Source organism: Cervus elaphus, chromosome 19, assembly GCF_910594005.1.
Source record: "Cervus elaphus chromosome 19, mCerEla1.1, whole genome shotgun sequence".
In the NCBI taxonomy this organism is placed as follows: domain Eukaryota; kingdom Metazoa; phylum Chordata; class Mammalia; order Artiodactyla; family Cervidae; genus Cervus; species Cervus elaphus.
In genome coordinates this window covers 49,632,766-49,660,049 of record NC_057833.1, presented here as the reverse complement: position 1 = coordinate 49,660,049, position 27,284 = coordinate 49,632,766, and the positions used below count along the sequence as shown (strand labels likewise).

General features: G+C 45.2%; 1 protein-coding gene across 10 annotated transcripts in view; it reads left to right on the top strand.

Moving 5' to 3' along the window:
* KALRN (kalirin RhoGEF kinase) overlaps positions 1-27,284 on the top strand; it is a 673,187-nt gene that overhangs the window by 519,834 nt on the left and 126,069 nt on the right. For all 10 annotated transcript variants that reach the window (XM_043875040.1, XM_043875043.1, XM_043875038.1 and 7 more), the window contains exon 34: positions 15,389-15,635. In XM_043875040.1, coding sequence (XP_043730975.1) covers positions 15,389-15,635 — 247 coding nt within the window. The remainder of the gene's footprint in view (positions 1-15,388; positions 15,636-27,284) is intronic.

Here is a 27,284-nt window from a genome sequence, read left to right as displayed (position 1 = left end):
GACAAAGAAGGACACTACATAATGATCAAAGGATCAATCCAAGAAGAAGATATAACAATTATAAGTATATATGCACCCAATATAGGAGCACTGCAATATGTAAGGCAAATGCTAACAAGTATGAAAGAGGAAATTAATAGTAACACAATAATAGTGGGAGAATTGAATACCCCACTCACAACTATGGATAGATCAACTAAACAGAAAATTAACAAGGAAACACAGACTTTAAATGGCACAATGGACCAGCTAGACCTAATTGATATCTATAGGACATTTCACCCCAAAACAATCAACTTCACCTTTTTCTTAAGTACACACGGAACCTTCTCCAGAATAGATCACATCCTGGGCCATAAATCTAGCCTTGGTAAATTCAAAAAAATTAAAATCATTCCAGTCATCTTTTCTGACCACAGTGCAGTAAGATTAGATCTCAATTACAGGAAAAAAATTATTAAAAATTCAAACATATAGAGGCTAAATAACACGCATCTGAATAACCAACAAATCATAGAAGAAATCAAAAAAGAAATCAAAATATGCCTAGAAACGAATGAAAATGAAAACACAACAACCCAAAACCTATGGGACACCGTAAAAGCAGTGCTAAGGGGAAGGTTCATAGCATTACAGGCTTACCTCAAGAAACAAGAAAAAAGTCAAATAAATAATGTAACTCTACACCTAAAGCAATTAGAGAAGGAAGAAATGAAGAACCCCAGGGTTAGTAGAAGGAAAGAAATCTTAAAAATTAGGGCAGAAATGCATGCAAAAGAAACTAAAGAGACCATAGCAAAAATCAACAAAGCTAAAAGCTGGTTTTTTGAAAAAATAAACAAAATTGACAAACTGTTAGCAAGACTCATTAAGAAACAAAGGGAGAAGAACCAAATTAACAAAATTAGAAATGAAAATGGAGAGTCACAACAGACAACACTGAAATACAAAGGATCATAAGAGACTACTACCAGCAGCTCTATGCCAATAAAATGGACAACTTGGAAGAAATGGACAAATTCTTAGAAAAGTATAACTTTCCAAAACTGAACCAGAAAGAAATAGAAGATCTTAACAGACCCATCACAAGCAAGGAAATTGAAACTGTAATCAGAAATCTTCCAGCAAACAAAAGCCCAGAACCAGATGGCTTCACAGCTGAATTCTACCAAAAATTTAGAGAAGAGCTAACACCTATCTTACTCAAACTCTTCCAGAAAATTGCAGAAGGTAAACTTCCAAATTCATTCTATGAGGCCACCATCACCCTAATTCCAAAACCAGACACACATACCACAAAAAAGAAAACTACAGGCCAATATCACTGATGAACATAGATGCAAAAATCCTTAACAAAATTCTAGCAAACAGAATCCAACAATATATTAAAAAATCATACATCATGACCAAGTGGGCTTTATCCCAGGAATGCAAGGATTCTTTAATATCCGCAAATCAATCAATGTAATACACCACATTAACAAATTGAAAGGTAAAAACCATATGATTATCTCAATACATGCAGAAAAAGCCTGTGACAAAATTCAACATCCATTTATGATAAAAGCTCTCCGGAAAGCAGGAATAGAAGCAACATACTTCAACATAATAAAAGCTATATATGACAAACCCACAGCAAGCATTACCCTCAATGGTGAAAAATTGAAAGCATTTCCCCTAAAATCAGGAACAAGACAAGGGTGCCCACTCTCACCACTACTATTCAACATAATTTTGGAAGTTTTGGCCACAGCAATCAGAGCAGAAAAAGAAGTAAAAGGAATCCAGATAGGAAAAGAAGAAGTGAAACTCTCGCTGTTTGCAGATGACATGATCCTCTACATAGAAAACCCTAAAGACTCTACCGGAAAATTACTAGAGCTAATCAATGAATATAGTAAAGTTGCAGGATATAAAATTAACACACAGAAATCCCTTGCATTCCTATACACTAACAATGAGAAAACAGAAAGAGAAATTAAGGAAACAATACCATTCACCATTGCAACAATAGGAATAAAATACTTAGGAGTATATCTACCTAAAGAAACAAAAGACCTATACATAGAAAACTATAAAACACTGATGAAAGAAATCAAAGAGGACACAAACAGATGGAGAAATATACCATGTTCATGTGTTGGAAGAATCAATATTGTCAAAATGAGTATACTACCCAAAGCAATCTATAGATTCAGTGCAATCCCTATCAAGCTACCAACGATATTCTTCACAGAACTAGAACAAATAATTTCACAATTTGTATGGAAATACAAAAAACCTCAAATAGCCAAAGTAATCTTGAGAAAGAAAAATGGAACTGGAGGAATCAACCTGCCTTCAGACTCTACTACAAAGCCACAGTCATCAAGACAGTATGGTACTGGAACAAAGACAGAAATATAGATCAATGGAACAGAATAGAAAGCCCAGAGATAAATCCACGAACCTATGGACACCTTATCTTCAACAAAGGAGGCAAGAATATACAATGGAAAAAAGACAACCTCTTTAACAAGTGGTGCTGGGAAAACTGGTCAACCACTTGTAAAAGAATGAAACTAGAACACTTTCTAACACCATACACAAAAATAAACTCAAAATGGATTAAAGATCTAAATGTAAGACCAGAAACTATAAAACTCCTAGAGGAGAATATAGGCAAAACACTCTCTGCCATAAATCACAGAAGGATCCTCTATGACCCACCTCCCAGAATATTGGAAATAAAAGCAAAAATAAACAAATGGGACCTAATGAAACTTAAAAGCTTTTGCACAACAAAGGAAACTATAAGCAAGGTGAAAAGACAGCCCTCAGATTGGGAGAAAATAATAGCAAATGAAGCAACAGACAAAGGATTAATCTCAAAAATACGCAAGCAACTCCTGCAGCTCAATTCCAGAAAAATAAATGACCCAATCAAAAAATGGGTCAAAGAACTAAACAGACATTTCTCCAAAGAAGACATACAGATGGCTAACAAACACATGAAAAGATGCTCAACATCACTCATTATCAGAGAAATGCAGATCAAAACCACAATGAGGTACCATTACACGCCAGCCAGGGTGGCTGCTATCCAAAAGTCTACAAGCAATAAATGCTGGAGAGGGTGTGGAGAAAAGGGGACCCTCTTACACTGTTGGTGGGAATGCAAACTAGTACAGCCGCTATGGAGAACAGTGTGGAGATTTCTTAAAAAACTGGAAATAGAACTGCCATGTGACCCAGCAATCCCACTTCTGGGCATACACACCGAGGAAACCAGATCTGAAAGAGACATGTGCACCCCAATGTTCATCGCAGCACTGTTTATAATGGCCATGACACGGTAGCAAGTTAGATGCCCATCAGCAGACAAATGGATAAGGAAGCTGTGGTACATATACACCATGGAATATTACTCAGCCATTAAACAGAATTCATTTGAATCAGTTCTAATGAGATGGATGAAACTGGAGCCCATTATACAGAGTGAAGTAGGCCAGAAAGATAAAGACCAATACAGTCTATTAACACATACATATGGAATTTAGAAAGATGGTAATGATAACCCTATATGCAAAACAGAAAAAGAGACACAGATGTACAGAACAGACTTTTGGACTCTGTGGGAGAAGGCGAGGGTGGGATGTTTCGAGAGAACAGCATCGAAACATGTATATTATCAAGGGTGAAACAGATCACCAGCCCAGGTTGGATACATGAGACAAGTGCTCAGGGCTGGTGCACTGGGAAGACCCAGAGGGATGGGGTGGGAGGGAGGTGGGAGGCGGGATCAGGATGGGGAATACATGTAAATCCATGGCTGATTCATGTCAATGTATGACAAAAACCACTACAATATTGTAAAGTAATTAGCCTCCAACTAATAAAAATAAATGGAAAATAACAATCCAGCCTACAAACCACCATGCTGTCCTCCAGTGAAGTCTTAGTCTTACTGGTTCCCTCACCCCCTGCCCTGCCACTCCATTGCCACCACTACCAACTGAAACACAGTTTCTGGGTTACAGATATTGACATATTTTGGTAGGAAAAACCAAAAAGCTAAAAATTGTAAGGAAAAATGCTGTGACACTGCAACACTCACAGTCATTTTGGCTATTACCAAACCCAGAGCTCTGGTATGCCCATTGTTGAAACAATCCCATAGAGTAGGAGAAAATTGATAAAACTAAGAAGGCACTCTAAAAATTCAGTAACTAAACCAAAAATGGAAGAGATACAGTAAATCCTTCTGACTGCTTCAGTAGCAAACACGTTGATCAGACCACATTAGTCCCAGGAAGGGGAAAGCATGTTGTGCAGATGACTGCCAAAAATGTGGGAGACATTGGGATGCGGGGAATCAAGAGCTGTGGGGAAGACAGGGTCTGCAGAGGAAGAGGGGACTGTCACCCACCCCATCAACAGCTGTCCAGAGGCAGGAATGACCGATGCCTGTCTGGGAGAGACCAAGCAGAGAACATCTCTGGATGAGTGGTGGGAGCTGGGGTAAACAAGTGAATGGGATGACTACAGGGGCTGTGAAGCTGAGATGAAGCTGGTAGAATTTGCAGGGATAGATGCGGTAGAGTTGATGTGTATCTAAAATAATAGGTTTATGATGATGCTGGAGCATGGAAGAGTAGATATGAGGAGACACTCACAGAAATTCAGAGGTGGGTGGTGCATGCCTGGATTAGCAAGGAGCTGTCCAAAAGACAACAAAGAGGTTTTTTTAACCTGATAGGGCCAGGTTTCAAATTAGATATAAGGGATGGACAAATGGGTCACAGATGACTACAGTTTTGTCCAAGGATGCTTTGGAATCTGGATGGACAGGTAGACAAATCTGGATCTGGAAGAGAAGGGAGCAGAAAAGGAGGGCAAGGGGGACTGGTGTACCATGTGATGGAAAGGCGCCCTGGCCTGAGAGCCAAGAAGATTGGGCCCTGACACTAATTTTGTGATCACGTCGTGTAACTTGCCCTGGTCTGTGCTTTCTTATATCTAAAATTAGGAATGTAATCCAGCAAACATTTATTGAGCATCTACTGTGTGCCAGGCACTATGCAACCATCTGTCTCATATTTCCCACATGTGCCCTAAGCAGGGTAGGATCCTGTCTTTCTAGTCAAGCAACCCAAGTGTGGCTGTTGCCTTTAGTAAGTCCTGGCTTTTGCTGCCCTCTAGTGCCCACTATGTGCCATTAGCACTGTTCTTTTTCTCCTCTGTTACTGGAGCCCTGATCTAAATTGAAAGTCAGGAACAGAGAACATTCCATGGACCAAAGCACATCTTTAAAAAAAGAAAGAAAGAAAAGTTTTTCTTATCCCTGGTAGCTCAGACAATGAAGAATCTGCCTGCAATGTAGGATACCTGGGTTCAATCCCTGTGTTGGGAAGATCCCCTGGAGAAGGGAATGGCTACCCACTCCAGTATTCTTGCCTGGAGAATCCCAAGGACAGGAACCTGGCAGGCTACAGTCTATGGAGTCTCAAAGAGTCAGACACAACTGAGCAACTAACACTTTTTTTGCTCCTCTGTTCCTGGAGCACTGACCTGAATTGAAAGTCAGGAGCAGAGAACACATTAACTCCTAATGGACCAAGGCACATCTTTTTTTTTTTTTTTTTTTAAGTTTTTGTTAATAAAATTACAAAAAACGCAAGTTAAAGAGTGAAGATGAAACTAGATCACAGATCACGGACAGGTAGTAGGGAACAGGTAGTAAGCAGTGTCCGGCAGGGGCATCCTGATAGACATCCTGGTTGTTAACCAGGCTGGGAAGCAGTGGTGAGAAAGACACAGTGTCAGGAACCAGACATGAGACATGGTTGGCAGTCAGTCCAGAAAAAAACCAGCCAACAGCAGCAGATAGAAGCAGAAAGTCCCATTAGGACTCATCCAGTAGTGGGTGAACCTGGGCAAATAGCGAGTATGGGGTCACAGACCAAGACCCAAATTCACACTGAAAAGGGGAGGGTAGGACCAGGGATAAAAGGAAATCCTAACAGTGATTCACTGACAGCAAAGACTTGACAACTTTTAGGGAAGCCGTGATGAGACTCTGGGAACCTTTCTGTTGCTGCTGCTCTCTCTGTTCGCTGGGCATTTGTTCCAGATCATTCATCTGCAGAGCTGGCATCTGCACAACTGGAGATGGCCCAGTGGTGATGGAGCTCAGTCGGCCGGCATCAGAGAGAGGCGGGTGCTCTAGGGTCCCCCTGGCTTGTGGGTAAGCAGGAGTGAAGTTGTTATCCACTGTCCCAGCCCAGGGAGGGGCCGAAGCTAATATCAGACACAATTCAGAGCAGACACAATCGTGGCAGTACCCATGGGGCAGTAGTAAGGGACATTGTTCCTCATCCCTGGACCAGTACCTTGCGTTTCCCCTGTCGTGACCCTGGGGTGCTTATATGATGTGTGTTCCCCAACAGATAGTAAGCCTAGTGAGGGCAAGTCATCACAACCATCTGCCTCGCTGCTCTGCGCCCTGTGCCCATGTCAGTGGCTGGCTGCAGAGTAAGCGAATGAGTGTGGATGAGACAACTGCACTCCTAAGACTTGCAGTCCTGCCTTTGTGATCTGCTGTCTGTGACGCTGAGCCTGTCATTCCCGCGCATTGAGCCTCAGTTTCCTCACCTGTAAAATCAGGGATCCGTGAAAGTCAGATAATGTCTGTGCAAGTTTTATACTCTCTAAAGGGCCATTCAGATGTGAATTATCATCTTGTTCAGCCCCAAAATGAGAAATTAACAGGATGTCTCCTGGCATCTCTTTTGGCCTATGTCACTATGGGTGTTTGCTTTCTGAGTCAAAGCATTGAGAATGTATTTCTTTTGAATGTGAATTTGTAATTCACCCCCTACCCGCCAGCCTGCCAGCAGCTGGCCGGCTGTCTCTTACATTCTCAGCAAGGGCTGAGACAAGCCCCTCTGTCACGGGGTCAACAGGTCACCCCTCATTTAATGAAGATAAAAAGAAAATTCTCTGAATTAAAAGTCTCAGAGCCCCAAGTTGAGAAAGGGCAGGTGCAGGCTTGAGAAGACCCTGCGATTCAGATTGGGGTTTGCACACCCTAGAGCCTGTGCTCTGCCTCAAGAAAAACCACTGCGATGAGAAGCCTGCACACCACAACTAGAGAGACTGGCCCCTGCTCACCACAGCTAGAGAAAACCCGTACACAGCAACCAGAGCCGGCACAGTCATGAGTTAATTAATTATTATCTAAAAAAAAAGAGATTGAATAATATCTGACTTAACTCATGTGCTTACTTACTAATGTATCCTTTCAAGCAACAAATGTTTATTTAGTATTTACTGTCTTCCAGACACTGTTTTCCTTAGTTAAGTTCCTTTCTTTCTTGGAGAGTTATTTTTCTCATCTGTAAAATGAGAGGATTGGATCAGATGAGCCCCCAGATTCCTTTCACCTCCAACAGGCTATAAATCCACCCAACAGTTCCAGCATCATCTCAGTCCACATTTCATTGTTTTAACTAAAAGTTTATCACGTAAGACTCTGATGAATGCTTTGCTAAAATCAAAAACCATTTTGTGGGTTCAGACAGTTCATTTTTTTTATAAAGGGAATGAAAGAATTAATTTTATTTTGTATGTATCAAAGGCATATCACATTAAGAGAAACAAAGAAAGTAAAGAGAAATTAAGGAAAATTGGGAAAACAAATGGTAATCATAATACTCATTGAATGCTTGTTGAGGCAAACTTTTTAGTCTTTAAAGTCTGAATATGTTTTTAGTGTACCCTCATCTTAATGATGGTTTGGGCATAGAATTCTAGATTGGAAGTCATTCTCCCTCAAAATTTTAAAGAAATTGTTCCATTTTCTTTTATGTTCAGTGTTGTTAAAATCTGCTATCGTTATGTGTCTTGATTTTTGGAGTTTTACCTGACTTTTCCTCCTCTCTGAAAGCTTTTAGGATGCTGTTTTACTGATATGTTCCAGTGCTGTGCTTTAGAGTAGGTCTTTTGGAAAAAAAAAAAAAAACTAATTACAGCAGGCACTTAGAACACTGTAACAATTTGGCAGTTCATGCCCTCAGTCCTAGGGATTTTTCTTTACAATTTATTCCTTTCTACTTTATCTAAAACTTGTTGGATTGATAATCTCTAATTGTCTTATTTTTCTCTTATTTTCTTCTACTGGTGTTCTTATTCTACTTTTTGGAAAATTTGAATATATCTCCAACCCATAGGGCTACCCTGGTGCCTCAGCTGGCAAAGAATCTGCCTGCAATGCGGGAGACCAACCCATATGTGAAATGTCTCTTTCCAATCATAATTTTAGTTTCTAAGAGCTCTTTCTCATACTGTAAGTTTTCTCCTTTCTGTAGCAGCCTGTTCTTTTTTCATGGATAAAATATCCTCTTATCTCTCTGAGGACATTATAGTGTTGTTGAAGTTTGTCCTGCCTGCGTTTTGTTCCCTCTGAGTTCCTGGTCCTCTTTGTTTGCCTAGTTTGGTTTCTGTCAGGGAGACTTTTCTGAAAAGTCTGGTAATTCTTAGCTGAATCTTGAGGCACCAAGAAAGCTGACCACATATTCTGTGTAAAAGGAAGGTGCTTATTGACTGGAAGGATTCCCTGTTGGTGATCTGGCAGGGCACTGCAGCTTTGTGGGGAGGGGTTCCCAGCTGTCAGTTTCTATACACCGTATGGTTTCTCCAATGAAAAAGCCTCAGATCTACCTAAAATGGTTATATTTGATTACCAGTATTCTGGGAGCCAAGAGGGACAAGGATGTGGTCATCGCCTTACTCTGTGTGTAGATGTTCAGTGAATTTCAATTTTTCAGGAAAGTGTGCATTGGGTAGAGGGGGATCTAGGGATCTGCTTCCTTTCAGACGTTCAGTCCTTCTCCCCTCTTCAGCCCCGCCTGTACTCCTGCCCTCCTTATTACCTGGTGCTTCCAGCTCCTGAGGCTGTCTGAGGTCAGGCAGGGCTAACTGGAGGGAACCGGCGTGCTGACTTGGGAAACCTTTAAAGGTGTCCACATCACCTTCCCTAGACAGCAAGGGCCAGTTCTTCTAGTTGGCTGGATTTAGGACAAGACTCCATTAAGATGTTTAAAAAGGAAAAAAAAAAGTATTCATTTACACATTAATTCATGGCATAATCATTGTATAATCATTTACATGCCTATATATTGATACATCTGGCACAATCTATTCCCAGATAAATGCACCATCAAATTGATTTCTCTGTTCCATTTTTCTCTATTCCTAACTTTCCCTTCAAATTTAAATAATAATAAATTAATACCTCTGGCATTCATTTTTAAACACTTAGAGAGCTAATTCTGCTCAAGGCACTAAGTGCTTTAAAAATATTTAAAAGTATTAGCTCATTTAATACTTACAAGTGTTATCTCAGTTAATCTTATAACAACCTACAAAGTAGGTACTGTGACATACCCCCATTCTACAGATGAGCAAACTGAGACCAAGATGTTAAGTAACTTGTCCCTGGTCACACAACCAATAAAGGGCTCCGGAGTCCCTGCCTCACCACTAGTCTGTGCTGCCTGGGGAGAATCTGATAAGCAGAGCACACAGAAGCTGAGGCTCTGAGATAACAGAAGGGAGGGGTGTAGTCCTACATTTCTGAATATTACCAGAAACCCCACAGGGAATATTCATGTTCTTTTTCTGTAACATGGGGAAGCTCACAGAGGTAATCTAGTTCACACTGTTTATACAAGAAGGAGGTTCCATTAATCTCCAAACAGTAACCAAGCAAAAGTGACCTACATGAAAGCAGTAGTTTCTGGTGAATATGAGCAAGAGCCAGGGGTGGTTATGAAGTCTTCCCTGGTATATAGCAGCGTGTGCTGTCACCAAGGAGCAGGAGGAAGGTGTGGTGCTCCTTCTGCCCTCTGGGAAGTATCACAGAGGGTGGAGGGTGAAGTCCACCCAGAGACTGGGCAAGAGGAGACCAGGCTCCGCGAAGAAAGCCTGGACCCAAAAAGGAGAGACACTGGGAAAGGAAGCGAAAGCATCAGCTGCTGACTCAGGGGCAATGGGAGGAGACACAAATGGTTAATTAGCATCATAGGGGTTTAACAGGCCTCACCAAAGACTCACACCCAGGCCAGGGACACACTGCTAAGTAGGGGGGGTCATTAAGTAGGGCGGTCACTGTGAAGTGAGAAAGATGGGAGATTACAGAAACTGGGGTGCAAGGTCAGAGAAGACTCCATCACACCCAGCTTCATGCTGAGACTGTGCTATCAGGTTAAGACTCATGACATTTTTTCTGGCAGGAATAAGTCTGGTCTTAGAATCTGGAGTAGGATTGAACTGATAGTTTGAAAGTAAAGCAACTTTCAATTTCAGATAGTTTAAAAATATGCAATAAAACTTCAATGCAGCCTCAAAGTTTTGGACAGGACATGACAGCCCTTCCTGGTGCCCATCAAATCACCTGTGACCTCTGTGGTGTGAGAGACAGGTCTAAGGACACCCATCAAATAGGAAAGTTGTTCATGGAGGGAATAAGCAACAGGATGGTAGAAGAGACTCAAACATACATCATGAAAAGAACAAAAAACAAGCTACTGTGGGGGGATTGATGGTCATCTTAGAAAAATCAGGGACTCTGCTAATAGAGGAAAAAGTCAAGTTTTTAACATTTTGATCAGTAAAAAGCATCTAGAACACAAGGCCTGCTTTACCCTTGGGAACTAGTTAAAGAAAGAACCTGATCATAGCTTTATTTTCTTTGAAGATAAGCATAGCTCAGCTCAGTGGAGAGTAGGACATCTGAAGTGCTGGGAAAGTCAGTGAGCTGCCTGATGGCAGATCTCCATGGGGCAACTTCATAGTGAAGCTGCAGGTGTAAGAGCGGGAGGCGCAGATAACAGTGTTCATGGACAGACAGCTGGCAGTGGGAGAGAGCAGGTAGTTAAAGGAGGCAAGGAGGGCCTGGGAGGCTGAAGAAATTATGAAAGTAATCCAAGTCTAGAGCCATGAAATGGGAGGATGGGGCAAGGGGAGGGATAGATGCATCAGAGAAGTAAGAATGAGAGCTGCTTAGGTGGAAGGCTTGCATACTCAGGAAGCAGAGGTTGTTCAAGGAACTGATCATTGAAAGCAAAGTCATCTTTAAAATAAGTCAGTTCTGGGAGATGTGGATACTGAGGAAGAGAGAGAGTGTGTCCAGACAGCTGCCTTGGCTGTGAATGGCCCTCCTTGGGGAGGAGTCAGAGGCCAAAAGACAAGCCCAGAGTGGAGGCAAGGAGGGTAAATGGGCAGTGGTTTTCCAGCTCCGTGCATGTCTCCATGGCTAGTCAGTCAAGTGGGGGAACAGCTGAAAGATAGGCTGTATGTGGCAGTTTTGTGGTTTTTTGTTGGGAAAGCACGAAGGGGTCATCTCTGACAAGGGAGTGTTGGAAATGAAGCCAGATGGGAAAAATAATATGCAAGCCTAAAAGGAAAGTTAGAAAACAAATATGCTGAGAAATATAAAATAAAAATATAAAGATTTGCAAAGGAAGACCTTAAGTTCTAAATTGCCTGTGAAGAAGAAACTAATTAAGTGAAAACAGGAATTGTTCTTTGCAGCACTTTCTGTAACAGGCTGTTAGATAAAGCTGTTTAAGTTCCTGGGACTGGAGATTTAGCTCAGGCAGAGAGATGGGAACTTCCCAAATGTGCCACTCGCTGCAAAGGCAATAAGAAACCATGAGGATGGGGACACAGCCACTGGTCCTTGGGAAATGGGAGGAGGAGGAAGAGAAAATAATGATCATGGGACTCTGTGAGTCAGGAGACACCAGAACTGGTCAAAAAGAAATATATACACATGAACTTTTCTATGGAACTGATACTTTAGTATTTGTGAGGGATTTGGGCTTATTGGTTAATGAGCCTTCTGTGTAGGGGCTTCCCGGGTGGCTCAGAGGTAAAGAATGTGCCTGCAGTATAGGAGATGGAGGAGTCAAGGGTTCGATCCCTAGGTTAGGAAGATCCCCTGGAGGAAGGCATGGCCACCCACTCCAGTATCCTTGCCTGGGAAATGCCACAGACAGAGGAGCCTGGAGGGCTAAAGTTCATAGAATTGCAAAGAGTCAGACATGATTGAAGTGATGGAGCACGCACACACTCTGTGTAGTTAATGTTCAGATGGTGGTGAGAAGCATCACAGTCCAGAAAGCGTAAGGCACAAAGCCTGAATGAATTACTTTAAGAATTGCAAGGAAGCACCTTAAATGTGCAAAGGTTCCTCAGAGATCTCTTGGCCCCTCTGCCCTTGACCATCCCCATATCAACAGGGGCTCTTAGAACTTTTCAGTACTAATTCCACTGGGGGTTTTCTGAAGCAGTGTTTCTCAATTGTGAACCCCAAATCTGTGCACCCTAAAATTTCCCCGTGGCTCTTGGAAGAGGACAGGGGCTGTTTGGAGGGCAGCCATGCCTCACCACTGCCTCATCCATTTCTCCTCATCCCTCCGTTGCCACTGTTTGGGATTCCCTTACTGCCATGGGGATGGGGACCCCATGTAGTGATCTCTGACTTAAGCCATCGAGGTGAGAGGAGCCAGGTTATCAACCCTGTATTTGATGAAAGTGGGTTTGGCTGGATCTAGAGCATGAGCATCACAGAAATGCCTTTCCTTCATCTTCCACGTCCTCATTTCTGGACTGTCAGCCTGCAAGTGGCACACAGCACCACCTAGTGGTGTTTCCAGGCTCCTCTACTAGAACTGGATTTTGAACTGCAGAAGGCATAAAATGGCTCCACCCTCTTAACCCCCTGGTCCTCTACCTGCTGGTAGGTGGGTCTGGCTGTAACTTGCCCTCAGGGGCAACGGGCCTTGTGTCTGGTAGCCTACTGAGCTGTTTGCAGCCAGAGCTTCAGGCCCCCTTTGCGTTCCTTCAACAGTCTGCAGAGGGCCACACCCAGCCCTGAAAAGGTTGCAGGTTACAGCTCAGGCCCTGTGCACCCTTGGCCCCAGCAAAGAACCTGAGTTCCTGAGGGTGGCACAGAGGAGAACTCCACAGAGGCATAGAAACTCAGTGACAGAACTTCTTAGAGTTAAGGAAATGTCGTGGTCACCTAGACCAGAATCCTACAAATGGTCCATTAGTAAAAGTATAATCGACCTAGTGGGATGCCACCAGCAACTGAAAGGGAGAAAAATTAAACAGAATATCAGAGTAAAATTTGTGTTTCAGTGATACAGTTATTTATATGTAGTGTAAACTGGTCAAGAATTTCAATCCAAAAAGCTTAAGAGACCTGATGTAGGGCTGGCAAACTGAGAGACCCAGGAACTCAGGCCACTGATGTCTTCTCCCTATGTGCCTCCCACCCTCTCCAACCATAGACATACCTGAAAATGTGTGACTTGCCCTGTGGTGTGTGGTTTAAGGAGCATGGGATTTGCAGTCGAAATCTGGGTTCAAGCCCAGCTGGGTGACTATGGGAAACCGCCTAGCAGTGTTTCAAATGGCAGACCAGGAGGGGGTCCCCTTCCAGAACCCTGAGTTTCAGGAGGAGGCCTGGAGGTTCCTTGTTAAAAACATGCATTTCTGGGCCCTAATCCAGGAGCGAGGGAGGGAACAGCTAGGGCATCTACATTTTAACTAACCTCCCTAGGTGATTTCTATGCACACTCAGTGTTCCAACCACTGATCTTGACATTTCTGAGCTTAAATTTCTTGATGTAAGAAATGACGATGGAGTGGGTAATATATGTGAAGGTACTTTACAAACTGTAAGAGCACTCTTCAGACTTGAGGTATTTCCATTCCACAACATCCTTCTCTAAATGATACTTCGGAGAAGATAACACCAGGAGAGTGGGCTAGTGGGGTCTGTGTACTTAATGGGAGAGTCAAAAATGAACCAAAACCATGTTTCTTTCTTCCTGTCTCTTTCCACCTCCCACCTTTTGTCCTACACTTTCTCTTCTTGACCTAACCCTGATGGCAGAACCATGCCCATCCATGAAAAAGTGTTTAGAGTGGACTCCATGCTTTGTGATTGGTAATGATGCATATTGCAGCTATGAGTCTGATATGTCATGTTAACCTTCTCGAGCCCACTGTAACGTTCAAGTTCCTTCAATAGAAAATTCTCACAGTCCTGAGAATTTTGACCCCGGGGGGAACCAAGCTTTTGACCCTGGGGGGACTGTTGATTCCCTACTCACTGTGCTTACCTATGCCATGCTTACGGTTCAGCAAAAGCCTCTCTGGATGTGTGTGAAATTCATAGCTACCCAACAGGTCTAGACTAGTGCATCACTGTAGCTGCTGGTACTGACAGTGCAGACCCTGGAGGCTTAAATCAAAGATGTGCAGACTGAAGGTGAGGTCCCTGGAGATAATAGGGATCTTCCCTCTGAATCTTAAAGAACAGGCTGCTGAGCTGGGCCCCTGGGTCTCCTGTTCCTCCCTTCCCCCACTTCTTACCCTACCCTGAAGTGCAGCAGCTCTTCTAAGAGGTAGGCTGTGTGCCGAGTTCCAGAAGACAAATGAATAACGAATGGTTTCTCTCAGTGAGAGTAATAAGTCTCAGTGTTCAGCTAGTAGAGGGTGTTCCTGTCGCAGGGTCTCTCTCCCCAGTTTTATTGATTCTGCCCCAGGAATGGTGGCAGGCCTAGAGGGAAGAAGGCTGGAGCACTAAGGCAGGTTCCTAAGGAAAATGTGCCCGTTCTTCTTCTCTGCCCATCTTCTCTCCGCTCCCCAGTGGCTGAGCAAGCAGAAGATGATTCTATTCTCCTTCCAGGTGACCGGTCTTCTGTGTCTGCCATTGAGCTGAGGGCCTGTTCTCTTTTCTATCGCTAGTGCCTCCATTTTATGCTAATGGCTGCAGCATGGGGTGGGGATGAGGAAGGTGGCAGGAATGAGAAGGAAGGGAGGTCATCTGCATTATTCCCAACATCAATTAGAATCAAGTGAGAGTGAGGGAGTTAAAAATGATGTCAGAAGAATGTGAGGGCCAGGAGTGCAGCCAGGCATGGGGCAGAGGCACCCTTGGAAGAAGAAAAAGGACACACTAGGGCCAGGCTTGGAGGACACAGTTGGCTGGAAGGTTGTAGAGGAACAATGAAAAGAACTAACTCCCACGCTACAAGAAGGAGTTAGAAGCAAAGCCTGGTTCTGGGTAGGCTCCAGGCTGTCACTGCAGCTAGAGTGAACCAGTGAGTAATTGAATAACACTGTTAATTTCTTGGTTGTTGTTTTTTTTCTTTTCCTGACTCCCTCTCCAATCTTCTGCCCTTTCTCCACCCTGAATCTCATCCTTTCTATTTCCCTTCCCCCTCTCCTCTGCTCTCATGCACTTTGTCCCCTTCCCCACCCACCCACCTACCCGTCTCCTTCCCCCATGCCCTCGTGTTTTACTCCACCCCCACCTCACCCCCAAAAGCTCTCTGGCGGCTGTGAGTTGACCGTGGTGCTCCAGGACTTCAACGCAGGCCACAGCAGCGAGCTGAGCATCCAGGTGGGACAGACGGTGGAGCTGCTGGAGCGGCCGAGCGAGCGGCCAGGCTGGTGTCTGGTCCGAACCACGGAGCGGAGCCCCCCTCAGGAGGGGCTGGTCCCCAGCAGTGCCCTGTGCATCTCCCACTCCCGAAGCAGCGTGGAGATGGACTGCTTCTTCCCCCTGGTGAAAGGTAGGGAGAAGGGCGGGGGGGGGGGGGATGAGGACCAGAGGCCGCCGGAGATGTGGCCCACTTGTTAGAAGAGCATCATGGCACTCACTTGTCTCAGGAGCCTGTTTTGACCTGTGGGATTTCTCTGAGACCCACTTGTGAGGGAGTGCGTTGGGAGCTTAAAAAGAAAGAGCTATGGAACAACCATGTAACTTTGGGAAAGAATCACTTAATCTTTCTGAATCGTTTTCATCTTAAAAATGAAGGCTGACTTAGATGACCCCTAAGATCCCTGGTAGCTCAGTCAGTAAACAATGCGCCTGCAATGCAGGAGACCCAGGTTCGATCTCTGAGTCGGGAAGATCCCCTGGAGAAGGAAATGACAACCAGTATTCTTGCCTGGAGAATCCCATGGACCCAGGAGCCTGGCAGGCTACAGTCCATGGAGTTGCAAGAGTCAGACACGACTTAGTGACTAAACCACCAAGATCTCTTCTAACTCTCCCATTATATCACTGGACATCCAAAAAAGTTCTTTTCCACCCACAGCCCAGTACCTAGATTCCATTCTCCACTAACCCCTCCCCCACACAGCGGCGGTCAGTTCCCGGGGCCCCTCCCCCTACCCCGGTGCTCACAGTCCGCAGAAGACTGAGCAAATCTGGGGGTAACACACAGCACAAGCCGGTTGAGTGTGACCTTCCCCTCAGCCTTGCCAGGGTCTGAGACAATCATTTATGTGCCTCTGACGTACTAATTACTGGGGCCTTGGCTTTCGTTTTGTATAAGCTCTGTGTTCTTCCCACTTGCTTGTTTATTCACTGTCTCACACTGGGGAGACTGAGCCCCTGAAAACAGTGATTCTCCAGGCGAGGGGTGTCACTGGACTGGCAGCATCTTCATCTCCTGAGAACTTTTAGGAATGCAAATTCTCAGACTCCACTCCAGACCTTCTGGGCCAGAAATGCTGGGGCAGGGCCACAGTCTGCCTCTTAACAAGTCCCCAGGGACACCGACACACACTCAAGTTCGAGGGCCTCTGACTTAAGAAGTCAAGGCTGTCAGGGCCTTGAAGTCACTTGTTTTACATTGAGGACACTGACGCCCTGAGAACAGCCGAGTTCTCTTAATTCTGAGCTTCTTTTTGTCACTGGTCAGACATCTACCTCTGGGTTTCCATGCAACCCTGTGCTAGGTATTTATGGAATGGGAAGAGGGAAGGACCTGATTCTGTCAGGAGGCAGCGGTAAGGGTCACCACGGAGAGCTGTTGATGCTATTGACTAATGAAATTGTGATATGTTTTCATTTCTGGAATTCCATCAGGTCCACCTCTAAAACATGACTTCCTCCTCTCCTCCACAAGGTGGCGCTAGCAGGTTGCATTATTGGTGCTGCCTAGTTCTTCCAACGGCCTGGATGGGGGTAGGGGTGGTTTCCATCCTGAGAATGGCAGCTAAAAGCTAACATACACACACACACACACCCCCCTGTGCTCCCCTCCCCCAGTGCAGCCATCACCCGCGTTTCCCTCTTTGCTCTGTATCAGGAAGTTGTGTGGATCTGTAATTGCAGGTGTAGCTCCTCGGTCCTCTGAAGTGGTCACTAGAGAATCTGGTGGTTTTGGGGAAGGGAAAAGCAGGGGATCTCGGGTTCACTTGAAATCACCCCAAGGGGGAACCTGGGACACAAAGACGTTAGAATTGTGCGGGTGAAATGAAGTATAATATATGCAAGACACTTAGAACAGTGCCTGGCACTCAGTACATGTTAGTTGTCAGGATAAGTTATAGTTATTATATCACTTCCACAGATTATTCAGCAAAATGACTGAAAACTCCCATCTCCGGAGACAAAGCCAGGATGGCCATTCATTTGCTGGGAAACTTAACTGGTCACTCATCTCCCATTGTGGGGTGGTCTATCAGAAAGGACTTGACTTTCAGGGAGGACCTGGGCTTCTTGCCCTAGGCCTGGCTTCCCTGGTCCCTGACTGGTTGCATCCCCTCGCTGCCCTGGCCCAATGCGGGAGGGGGAGGTGTCCAGAGGGGGCATATGGTTAGTGGAGAGTTAATTGAAAATGGGAGCTGAGGATGAGGGATGCAAAATAGAGGCAAGAAAGCCAGGAGACTGTCACAGAACTTTCCAGCTAACTCTGCTGCCATCATGACTTATGAGCACCACCCGTAGTGCCTATCACCATTTCCTTGGCTCTTCCTGTTGGCAGCCTTCTTGCTCTCTCCCAACATAAGCCAGTTAGGCGGGGTTTCACATGGCAGCCTGTGAGCTCTCACTGGCTTCTCACCCCTGTGGATTCAGGATCCCCCTCCTCCAGGTGCCTGACTCCCAGTAGTCAGGTTTAAGTCTCTCTTCTGAGAACAGCCCCACGGCCCTAACGAGGCCTCAGCTGGAGGTATGTACACTCAAGCACACGCCTCATCTTGGAAGAGCCCCTCTGTCTCCCTCTAGGACCTGTCTGGAGTCTCAGCCTCTTGGCAGAAATTCGATAAGCTATTCCTTCTCCCATCTAGCAGGCTGCCTGTGGGCCACCTGGCCTTCTCTCCTCTCCAAGTGACTAGTCTCCAGTGGACACTCCACCTCCTGAGTTATGCCCAGTGGAACTGAGGCTGGAATGATCTTCTGGGGGTTGTGGAACCGGCTAGGGCATCCTCCAGTGTCATCAGAGGTCAGAATTCATTTCTTTATCAATGCTTGGAAGGCAACTGGTCCTCTTAACCTTTGAGAGAGCATCAGGCTAGTGTTTCTACAAACCTTAAGGGGTAGGAAATCATGTGTGTGCTGAGTGCTGCCTGAGTACTCAGGCATGACTGCCATCCCCAGAAATGGAGAAAAAAGAGCCCTGGATGTCAGCACTGAGGAGGGAACTTGGAGAACCACTAGAGCAGGGTTCTCAACTCTGGCCACCCAGGATCACCAGGACACTTTATCAAATGACAAGATCCAGGCCCCACCTCGAACAAGAGGTTTCAGAATTCCCAGAGTAGGCCTGAGGGTCAGTGTTTTTCAAATCCTCCTCAGCTGAATCCAAGGGACAGAAAGGTTGAGAACCACTGCACTGGCCAGCCTCCTCTCTTGTAGGGGCACTTTGGGGCACAGGAAAGCAAGGTGACCTCTCAAAGCCACAGAGGGAGTTGGTGGCAGGGCTGGAGGAGACCAGGGCTCCCACCTCCTCATTGAACCTCTGCACCGCACTCTGCCTGCTGGGCTTCCAAGAAGCTCCAGGGCCTTTCTCCAGCCTTTCCTTCCTGAGGCTACTTAGGAGTCAGTGGTTGCTTGTTTCCTCTTGATATGTTTGTGGCAGGACCACTGGTGGGGCTGTGTGACAAAGCAGAGGGGCCTGCCTTTCCTGTTACACCCCCCTGATATCCTAGAGCTTCTCCCTGGAGTTGGGCCCTGTAGACCTAGTCATTCCTCTTCCTAATCCCCTCTGACTTTCTCAGCAGTGAATGGCGAAGGCAGCACCTCCCAAGGGACAAAGACTTTGTAGCAGTGGTTTCAATTCTGGTGCATCTGAGAACTACCTAAGGAGGAGACTAAAAAGTACTCGTGCTTTATGCCACACCCCAGACCAGTTAATTCAGAGCCACCAAGGGCCTGGGCATTAGTATTTTTTAAGTTCCTTGGTAATTCTAATGGGTTGAGAGTGACTGCTTTATGGGTTTGGTGCTGCCTGAGTGTCAGACATAGGAAGGACTTTAAAGTCTATTGGTAGCAGTTAATATGCAGTTATGTAACAACTCAACAACCAAGAACCAATTCGATTTTAAAATGAACAAAAGACTTGTATAGACATTTCTCAAAAGAAGGTATACAGATGTCCATAAGCCCATGAAAAGATGGACAACATCACTGATCATGAGGGAGCCACATGTCAATGCTGTAATGTGAAACCAATTCATAGTGGTTCATCAGGAAAGCTATTATTTTTTTCACAAACCATAGAAAATAACAGGTGTTTGTGAGGCTGTGGAAAAATTGGAAACCTTTACCCTGCAGGTGGGAAAGTAAAATGGTGAATTGCTGTGAAAAACAGTATGGGAATCCTTAAAAAATTAAACAGAATTACTATATGATCCAGCAGTTCCAATTCTGGATGTATACCCCAAAGAGAAATGAAAGCAAGGACTCAAAGAGGTGTTTGTACTGTTATGTTCATAGCAAAGATGGAAGCAACCAAAGTGTCCATCAGTAGATGTGAGGGTAAACACAATGTAGGATATACATACAATGAAATATTATTTAGACTTAAAAAAAGAAGGAAAATCTGACACATGCTACAGGATGAATGAACTTTGAGGACATTGTGCTAGGTGAAATAAGCCAGACAAAAGAGGACAAAAACTGTACGATTCCATTATGTGAGGTAACTACCACAGTCAAATTCATAGACAGAAAGTGGAATGGTGGTTGCCAGGGACTGGGGAGAGAAGAGGAATTATGTTTAAGAGGAGAAGAGGAGTTAGTGTTTAACAGGTGCAGGGTTTCACTTTCGCAAGACAAAAAAATTTTGAAGGTAGATGATGGTGTAGTTATATAACATTAGATATGTACTTACTGCCGCTGAACTGTACACTTAAAAGCGGTCTTTCAAAAAAGCACTGGTCCTAGGTACTTCTGCCCCAGGGTCCAAAAATACAGCCCAGGTTCTTCTCCACCCAGCTCTCTAGGATACCTGTGTTCCTTTTCTTTTCCTGTATGATTTTGCCCTGGCTCCAACTGAGCACCTGGAGAAGCTAGCCATAAGGAAATGCCTGTTTGCTTAGCCAAACTAAACCAGGGCCTGGTGAGCCCTGGCGCTGATGTCCTGGAGGAAAGAGGCAGTGCCCGTGGCGGCCTGGCTTGTTTACGGGGAGTCCTCTCTTATGGGGTCTCCTGATGAGTTCTCCTTTTATCACCTAGCTGGCCTCGGGAACAGCTTTCCCAGGCTGGGGAAGGTGTGCAGGTATAGCACAGTGGAGAACAGTGGGCTCTGGAGGGATGTACCACCACAGCCTGAAGATGCCAAGCAAGTCGTGATACTGTTGACCTGTGTTAAGTGTGTAATCAGCTCTTAAAAGTACCTGGCCTTTATTGAGCCTCACTAAGGGCCAGATTCTGTGTTCATGCTTCACTATTTTCCTCATTTGACAGACTGAAAACTGGGTCTTAGATCAGGTAACTTCCCCAAAGTCACATAGCTTGCTAGTGGTGGATCTAGATTTGAACGCAAGTCTATTTTCCAAGGTCTCACTCTTTACCACAGGGCTGCACCACCTCCCAAGGCTAGAGGTACTGAAGAGAGCTATTTTGCTTTATTGTCCTTCTCTCTGACTCAGTGCCCTTGGATTTACCCAGTCTAGCTGGGTGAAGGCTGAAAGAGCACAAGCCCTGTACACATGCTGCCTCCCACTCCCTCTCCCTCTGGTCTCCTGGGCTCCCTTCCCTACGGGCAGTAGTGGCAGACAGACTTGTCCTGTGCGTGCTTTGCCCCCTCGAAGGAGCCTGGCTGGAGCAGAATGGCTCTGAGCAGCACTCTGGCTAGTGGGCTAAATGGGGTCCAGCTCTGCTGGGGGCCGGATACCTCCTGGAGCTGGTCCAACTGGTCTAGCAGATTCGCTGCAGGGTGGGAATTCCCTGCACTTTCTGCTTCAGAAGCGAAAATGCACCTTTACTATTTCCTCTGCTGTCAAATCCAGACACTTAGAGTCTCCTCCTGCCTACCGGCTACAGAGTTCACTGCCAGTCTCTCACAGGACTTAATAATAGTGACTGCCGTCCACTCTGAGGCTCTCTATGGGCTGATTTTTTTGTTGTTGTTGTTGTTATTCTGTACAGTTATTCATATTGTGACATGTTCTAAAATAGCATTTGTATCACCTTTTATCCATGTCTTCCTGATTTACCTCTACGATCCCATCCTGTTCTAAAAACATCTGCTTTTTTCTCTCCACATCAGGCAAGTACTGTAAGTAACCTAAAGTGATAGCAGTCTAAGTGTCCTGTGTTTAATCCATCCAAGCATAGCATATAAACCTTCATTTTGAGGTCCAATTTATTAGGTTAAACCACATGAAATAGCCATATTTGTAGTCAAAACTGGTTGAAAATCAGAAATTTTAAATGGTTCGATCTGATATGTTATAATCAGCCTATCTTTTTCATAGAAGCATACTTGGAAATCTTTGAGAAAACTGGGGAGGGCTTGGTACTCAGGGAGTCAGATGGACCAGGAAGAGGACAGAATACGAAACAAGTAGAAAGTCACTGAATCTTGGTTTCTGCGACTGTAGGGGAAGCAGATAAACATACTCATCTCTCACAGTTGCTGGGAGCCTCAGAGGTTGCAAAGTTAAGTAGAAATGCTTTTAAGCTGTGAAGTTGTTCTCTTTGTTATGTGCATAGATTGCTTAGAATGAAACATAAGTGACCCTGCTTTGCATGAGGTTTTAGAGTGACATGTAGAAGGGCATGGATGGCATGATGCGAGGTGTGGAATAAGAGTCTTGAAGTGGAAGATCTGAGGCGGGGGTGGGGGGGTCTGAATCCTTGCCCAGCCACTGATAAGTTGATAATCTTGGACAAGATACTTAAAATCCATAAAATGGGCAATAGTGCCCACTTGCCTTGAGTTAGACTTCCGGCCTGTGAGTACCACACTGTCGATTAACGTTCATTTCCCTGTCCTTTGTCCCAGTTCTGATGCCTCTATAGGGATGTGTCTAGGGTGTTTCCAGCTTGAATCTTCCCCAGGGCTGTTCACGGGCTCAAGGTTCTGTTTCTAGTTCCATCCATAGGCCTTGCAAAGGCCCAGCAACGTCTCTACTCTGCACCCTCTCCCCTCCCTCAGTTTCTACTCCTGGCCTACCCTGAGCCCTTTCTGCGCTACCAACAGCAGATCCAGCTGACTGATTTCCTAAGAAATAACAGTGGACTCCTCTCTTCTCATTTTCTTTTGCCTCCACCTAGAGGGTAGGGTTTATATATGATATATTTGAGCTGAAAATTCATATTATTCCCTGGCTTGCACCTCTCAATACCCTGTTCTTTCATTGATTAACTCTGGTCATTGAAGGTAACGTTTGAATCATACCCTAGAGCTGGGCTCACCCTACGTGATGGAGTGCAGTGCTGAGATGTTGAGTGTTGCTGGGTGGGCATGAATGTGTCCTTCCCCAATTCAAAGAAGAGAAGGACAAAGACTAATTTTGTAAAAACTGCCTTATTTTATTTTCAACTGAATTTCTTCCACTTACCTGTCTGTGTTAGGATGGGCCAGAAATGACTCAATAGTTACTGACCAAATGGGAGCCCTCCCAGGACAATTTCAGGAAGAGGGAGATGTAGGTGCCATCTAGTTCATACCTTACCCTCGTTTTTATTTTATTTTTCTTTTAAAGATAAGGGATCAGCAAAGATAGAACTTGCCCCGAGCCTACCTTGTTTTGGGTGAGATGTCCTCCCTGGGACTGGCTACCATTGTCTGATATTATTTAGGACATCAAAGGGCTTGGAATGGAGGCCTCAAATAGAAAACTGTCAGGTCAGGCCACATCCCCCTTTCAGTACACCCCCGTGTGGTGCTGCTTCAAGAAGAGGTGACACAGGAGGAGACATTGCATTATCCAAGGAAACAACTGGTGCCTCTGGGATCCTCTGCAGAGATCCTGCCGAGCCTGACCCTCTCCTTTGTGTAACCAGCCTGCTGACACTTAGCTTATGCCAAACGCCTGTTTCAACAGCATATTTTCATGCCTCCTGGTGTCCACTGTAAATCTGTGAAATAAACATGAGAATGATGCCTCTTATTATTCCAGGGGGAAGGGGGTGAGACACGAATAGCATCTTTGCTCCTTGGAGCCTCATGAACCAGCTCAGAGCTGGTGGCACTCAGAGCTAAAATGAGAGCCTCAGATTCAATCCGAGAGAGGAGAGGCTACCACTCTGTGTGCTTGCTGAGAAGGAATGAGAGAGAAATGATAGAGAGGAGAAATCAAAAACAGAATGTTTCCCAAAGAGAAGCTGATGCAGTTTTCTCTTGCTAGAGCTACCTCAGCTAGAACCACTTTCCCTGCAAAAAGGCAGGGAATGCAGAAATGACACGCACAGATTGTAGCATGAGAGGCAGAGAAAGAGCAGCAGAGGTCTGAGGGCTGGGGGTAAGCCCACCGGACCTGCTCAGGGAAGGTCAGAGATGAGAGGATCATAACAGTCGGTCATGAGGATCAAGCCTTGCAGCCCTCAGCCTGAGGAGCTTTCAGTAGTGGGACTCTGATGCTGCTTGGCCAGAGAGAGTGTTGAGGACCCTCTTCCTATCACCTCAATGCCTTCCCCTGTGTCAGTCAAACTTTGAAAGCAACTACCCCTCCTCTAGGACCCCCGTAGCACTGAACCTGCAGTCTGAGCTCAAACTCTACAACATGGATGAGGAATTTTTCAGTTTGCAAGACTTGCCATGTTTAATACCAGCTCCCCATCCACTGGAGCAGAGAGGCCATCCACTCACAGACCAACCTGCCTCTTTTCTTGTCCTTACCTTTGGGAGAGGGCTAGGCTGCCTGGTTTCCCCAGCATTGTCCCCAAGCCCCAGCTAGAAACACTGATTCTGTTATTGCGTCCATTTGCCTTACTCTCCACAAGGCCTGTATGCTACAGGGGGTGTGGGTGCCTACCTTTGTACACAGGTGGGCATGTGGATAACTACCATTGCTGGGCTCCAGGCTACAGGGAGGAGGGCTGGGCTCAGCTCAAAACAGTCCATGGCTCTTGTCTCACTTCCAGTGATAACAAGAGCCCCTTGTGTGGCTGCAGGGAGGCTCCTTCTGGAGGCCCTAGACAAGAGGCTGTTTCCTCACCTTTTCCAGTTTCTAGATTTCTGGAGGCCACCTGCATTCCTTGGCTTGTGGTCCCTTCCTCCATCTTGAGAGCAAGTGATGTTGCATCTCTCTGGTCCTTCTTCCAAAGTCACATCACCCTCTGACCACAGTGGGAAAGGTTCTCTACTTTTAAGGACTCACATGATTACATTGTGCTAACCTGAATAATCAAGTATATGCTCCCCATCCCAAGGTCCCTAATCACATCTGCAGAGTCCCTTTTGCTCTGTAATGTATTGCATTTACAGTTTCTAAGGATTAGGTGTGTGGACATCCTTGCGGGGAGGGGCATATTCTTCCAACCACGTCCTAACCACCTCCTGACCAGCCTGCCTGACCAAACTCTTCTGCAACTGAGTGATGCGTTCTCCTGCCCAGCACCCACACCTTCTGGAACACCCCAGGTCCTCATATACCCAGATGATTTGTCACTACACTTCCTTCATGTCTCTGCTTAAATGTCACCTGATTAGAGAGACTTTCCCTCACTCCCACCCTCTACTATCACACTGGATACCCCTTTGCTGTTTTACTGTTCCTCACAGCAATTATGTCACTACCTGGCATGTTTACCAATGTTTGTTGTTTATCACCCCGCCCCCAACTGCTTCCCAGATTCCCTGTACAAGTGAAGAGGTTTTGTTTATTTTGTTCTTTACTCTATCCCAGGTAGCCTGAACAGTAGCTGACATATAAGAAGGTCTCGGGAAATATTTATAGGAAGGAAGAAAGGGAGGAAGGAAAGGAAGGACAGAGGGAGGGAAAGAAGGAAGGAGGAAGGAAAAGAGAAGAGAGGAAGAGAGGAGGGAGGGAAGGAAGGAGAAAGGACCGTGTGTCAAGGACTCCTGAGAGAGTTCATCTGTGAAGAACAGGCTCAGTGTCCTCCATCCCCCAAGGACTGTAGAGGAAACTGGCTAACTTTATCAGAGGGGCCTGAGGATGGGGTAGGGAATAATATTCTGAGGCCTGGAGTTCTAACTGAGAAAATCTTTGCAATCCTGCTTTCTGGGAAATCTTCTCTGGGACACATGGGCTAAGCTTACCTCTCATGCATCTGGAATGGTTGAAAATTCAGAAATATAAGAATGGACAGCGTCTTCCACATCCCTCCCATTCATGAACTCCTCCATAAACTGACTTGAGTTACTTAAGGCAAAATCCACACTGCATTTAATGTATCGGAAACCTCTTGGTCGCACCCAGGAATCTACATGCTGCTGTAGCTGCTATTTCTGCCTGTGGGAGGGAAGAGGGCAATGACAGTCAGAATGAAAATACCATCCCTCATAGTGGACACTTAGTAATCGTGAGCCTTCCCAAACTGGAACTCCGTCAGAGTGATAGACGGGCACTTCTTACTGCCCTACTTTGGGAACACTTTGACCTACTTAGAAGTGAACCTTTTTGGAAGTAGATAAAACCTGGAGTGGTTTGGTTTTAGCAACTCCAGCTGCAGTCATCATCTCTCACTTTGATAAATAGCTTGTCTCCTCCTGAGCTCAGATCTCAGGTACCCATCCTGACTGTCTGTAGCTTTACCTCACTGTCCCCCAGAAGAGCATGAGCACTGGCTGTTCTGGTGAGACCGCTAGGTCCTTTGTGAAACCCCACGGCCTTCTCACCATCACCTGGGCTACCCTTACCTGGGGCTTGGTTCAAACCAGTGAACGATCAGTGATACTTCCTTCCTGAAAAGCAGTGTTGGCAGGGCAAGCCAGGCTTAACTTTTTGAGCCAGAAGGAGGCAGAGAGGAACAGAGGGACACATTTACAGGGCATAGTTGAAAACAGAAAGAACAAGTTCAGTAGTAGTTTAGTCCTTGGAGTCTAGACGCTGTCGCTAGGTGAATGGAGACACCCACGGGGCCAGCAGTGGTGCAGTGGTTAGACCACACTAAACAGATATAACTAGAAGAGATTACTATGCATACTGATAGCAATAATGCTTTTTCTGTAGACATTACTATTAAAATAACACATATAACCTGAGGCTAGCTATCTACATAGACATTATACAATTTTGAAAGACATGTTTGGAGTTCAAATTAAATATAGAAAGAATGTACACGTTGCACCTCCTTTCTTTTAATCTTAAGTGTTTCTGGTCACTGATAATTATTATTCTTCACATAAAGATGAAACCTGTACTTTATGGTCTTGGTTTGCCGTCCATTTCCTTTTTCTGCTACAAAAACGTTGAACCAACTGCTTTCCTGGAACTCACCTTGTTCTTTGTGTTTGCTCAGGGAACACATCATATTCAATTTATGTTTCTCATACAAGATTCCCATATAAATTCCCATATATAGGTTAGCTTAGTGAGTCACAGATAGTAGATATTAAAAAAACAACTCTTTGTTGAATAAATGATCAGTACTTGGCAAGAACCTCGGCGTTTTAAGCCGCAGTCGCAAATGGAGGCCAGGACAGGATACTTTGGGGGAAATTAAGAACCATTCCGGTGTCAGCCATTAGGCAGTTTACAGATCAGAAATCTACGCAGGAAGATGGGGATTAAGGAGCATGTGGTTAGTAGCTGGAGAGCGTAGCAGGTGGTGGGAGAATGAGTCAAAGGACCAGCTGTCAGAGTTTGAGAAAGTGAAAATATTTGAATTGGGGTGCTTCCTAAACTCTATACCTACTATGCAGGAAGTAATCCCGGAGTCCCAAGGTCCATGGTCCTTAGCCCTGACTTCATATTGAAATAACCTGCAGAGCTTTAAAAAACTCTAGATAGGAATCTGGATCAGAATCTGAGAGTAGGTGCTGGAGCTGAGATTTACTGCTGAGGAAAAGGCA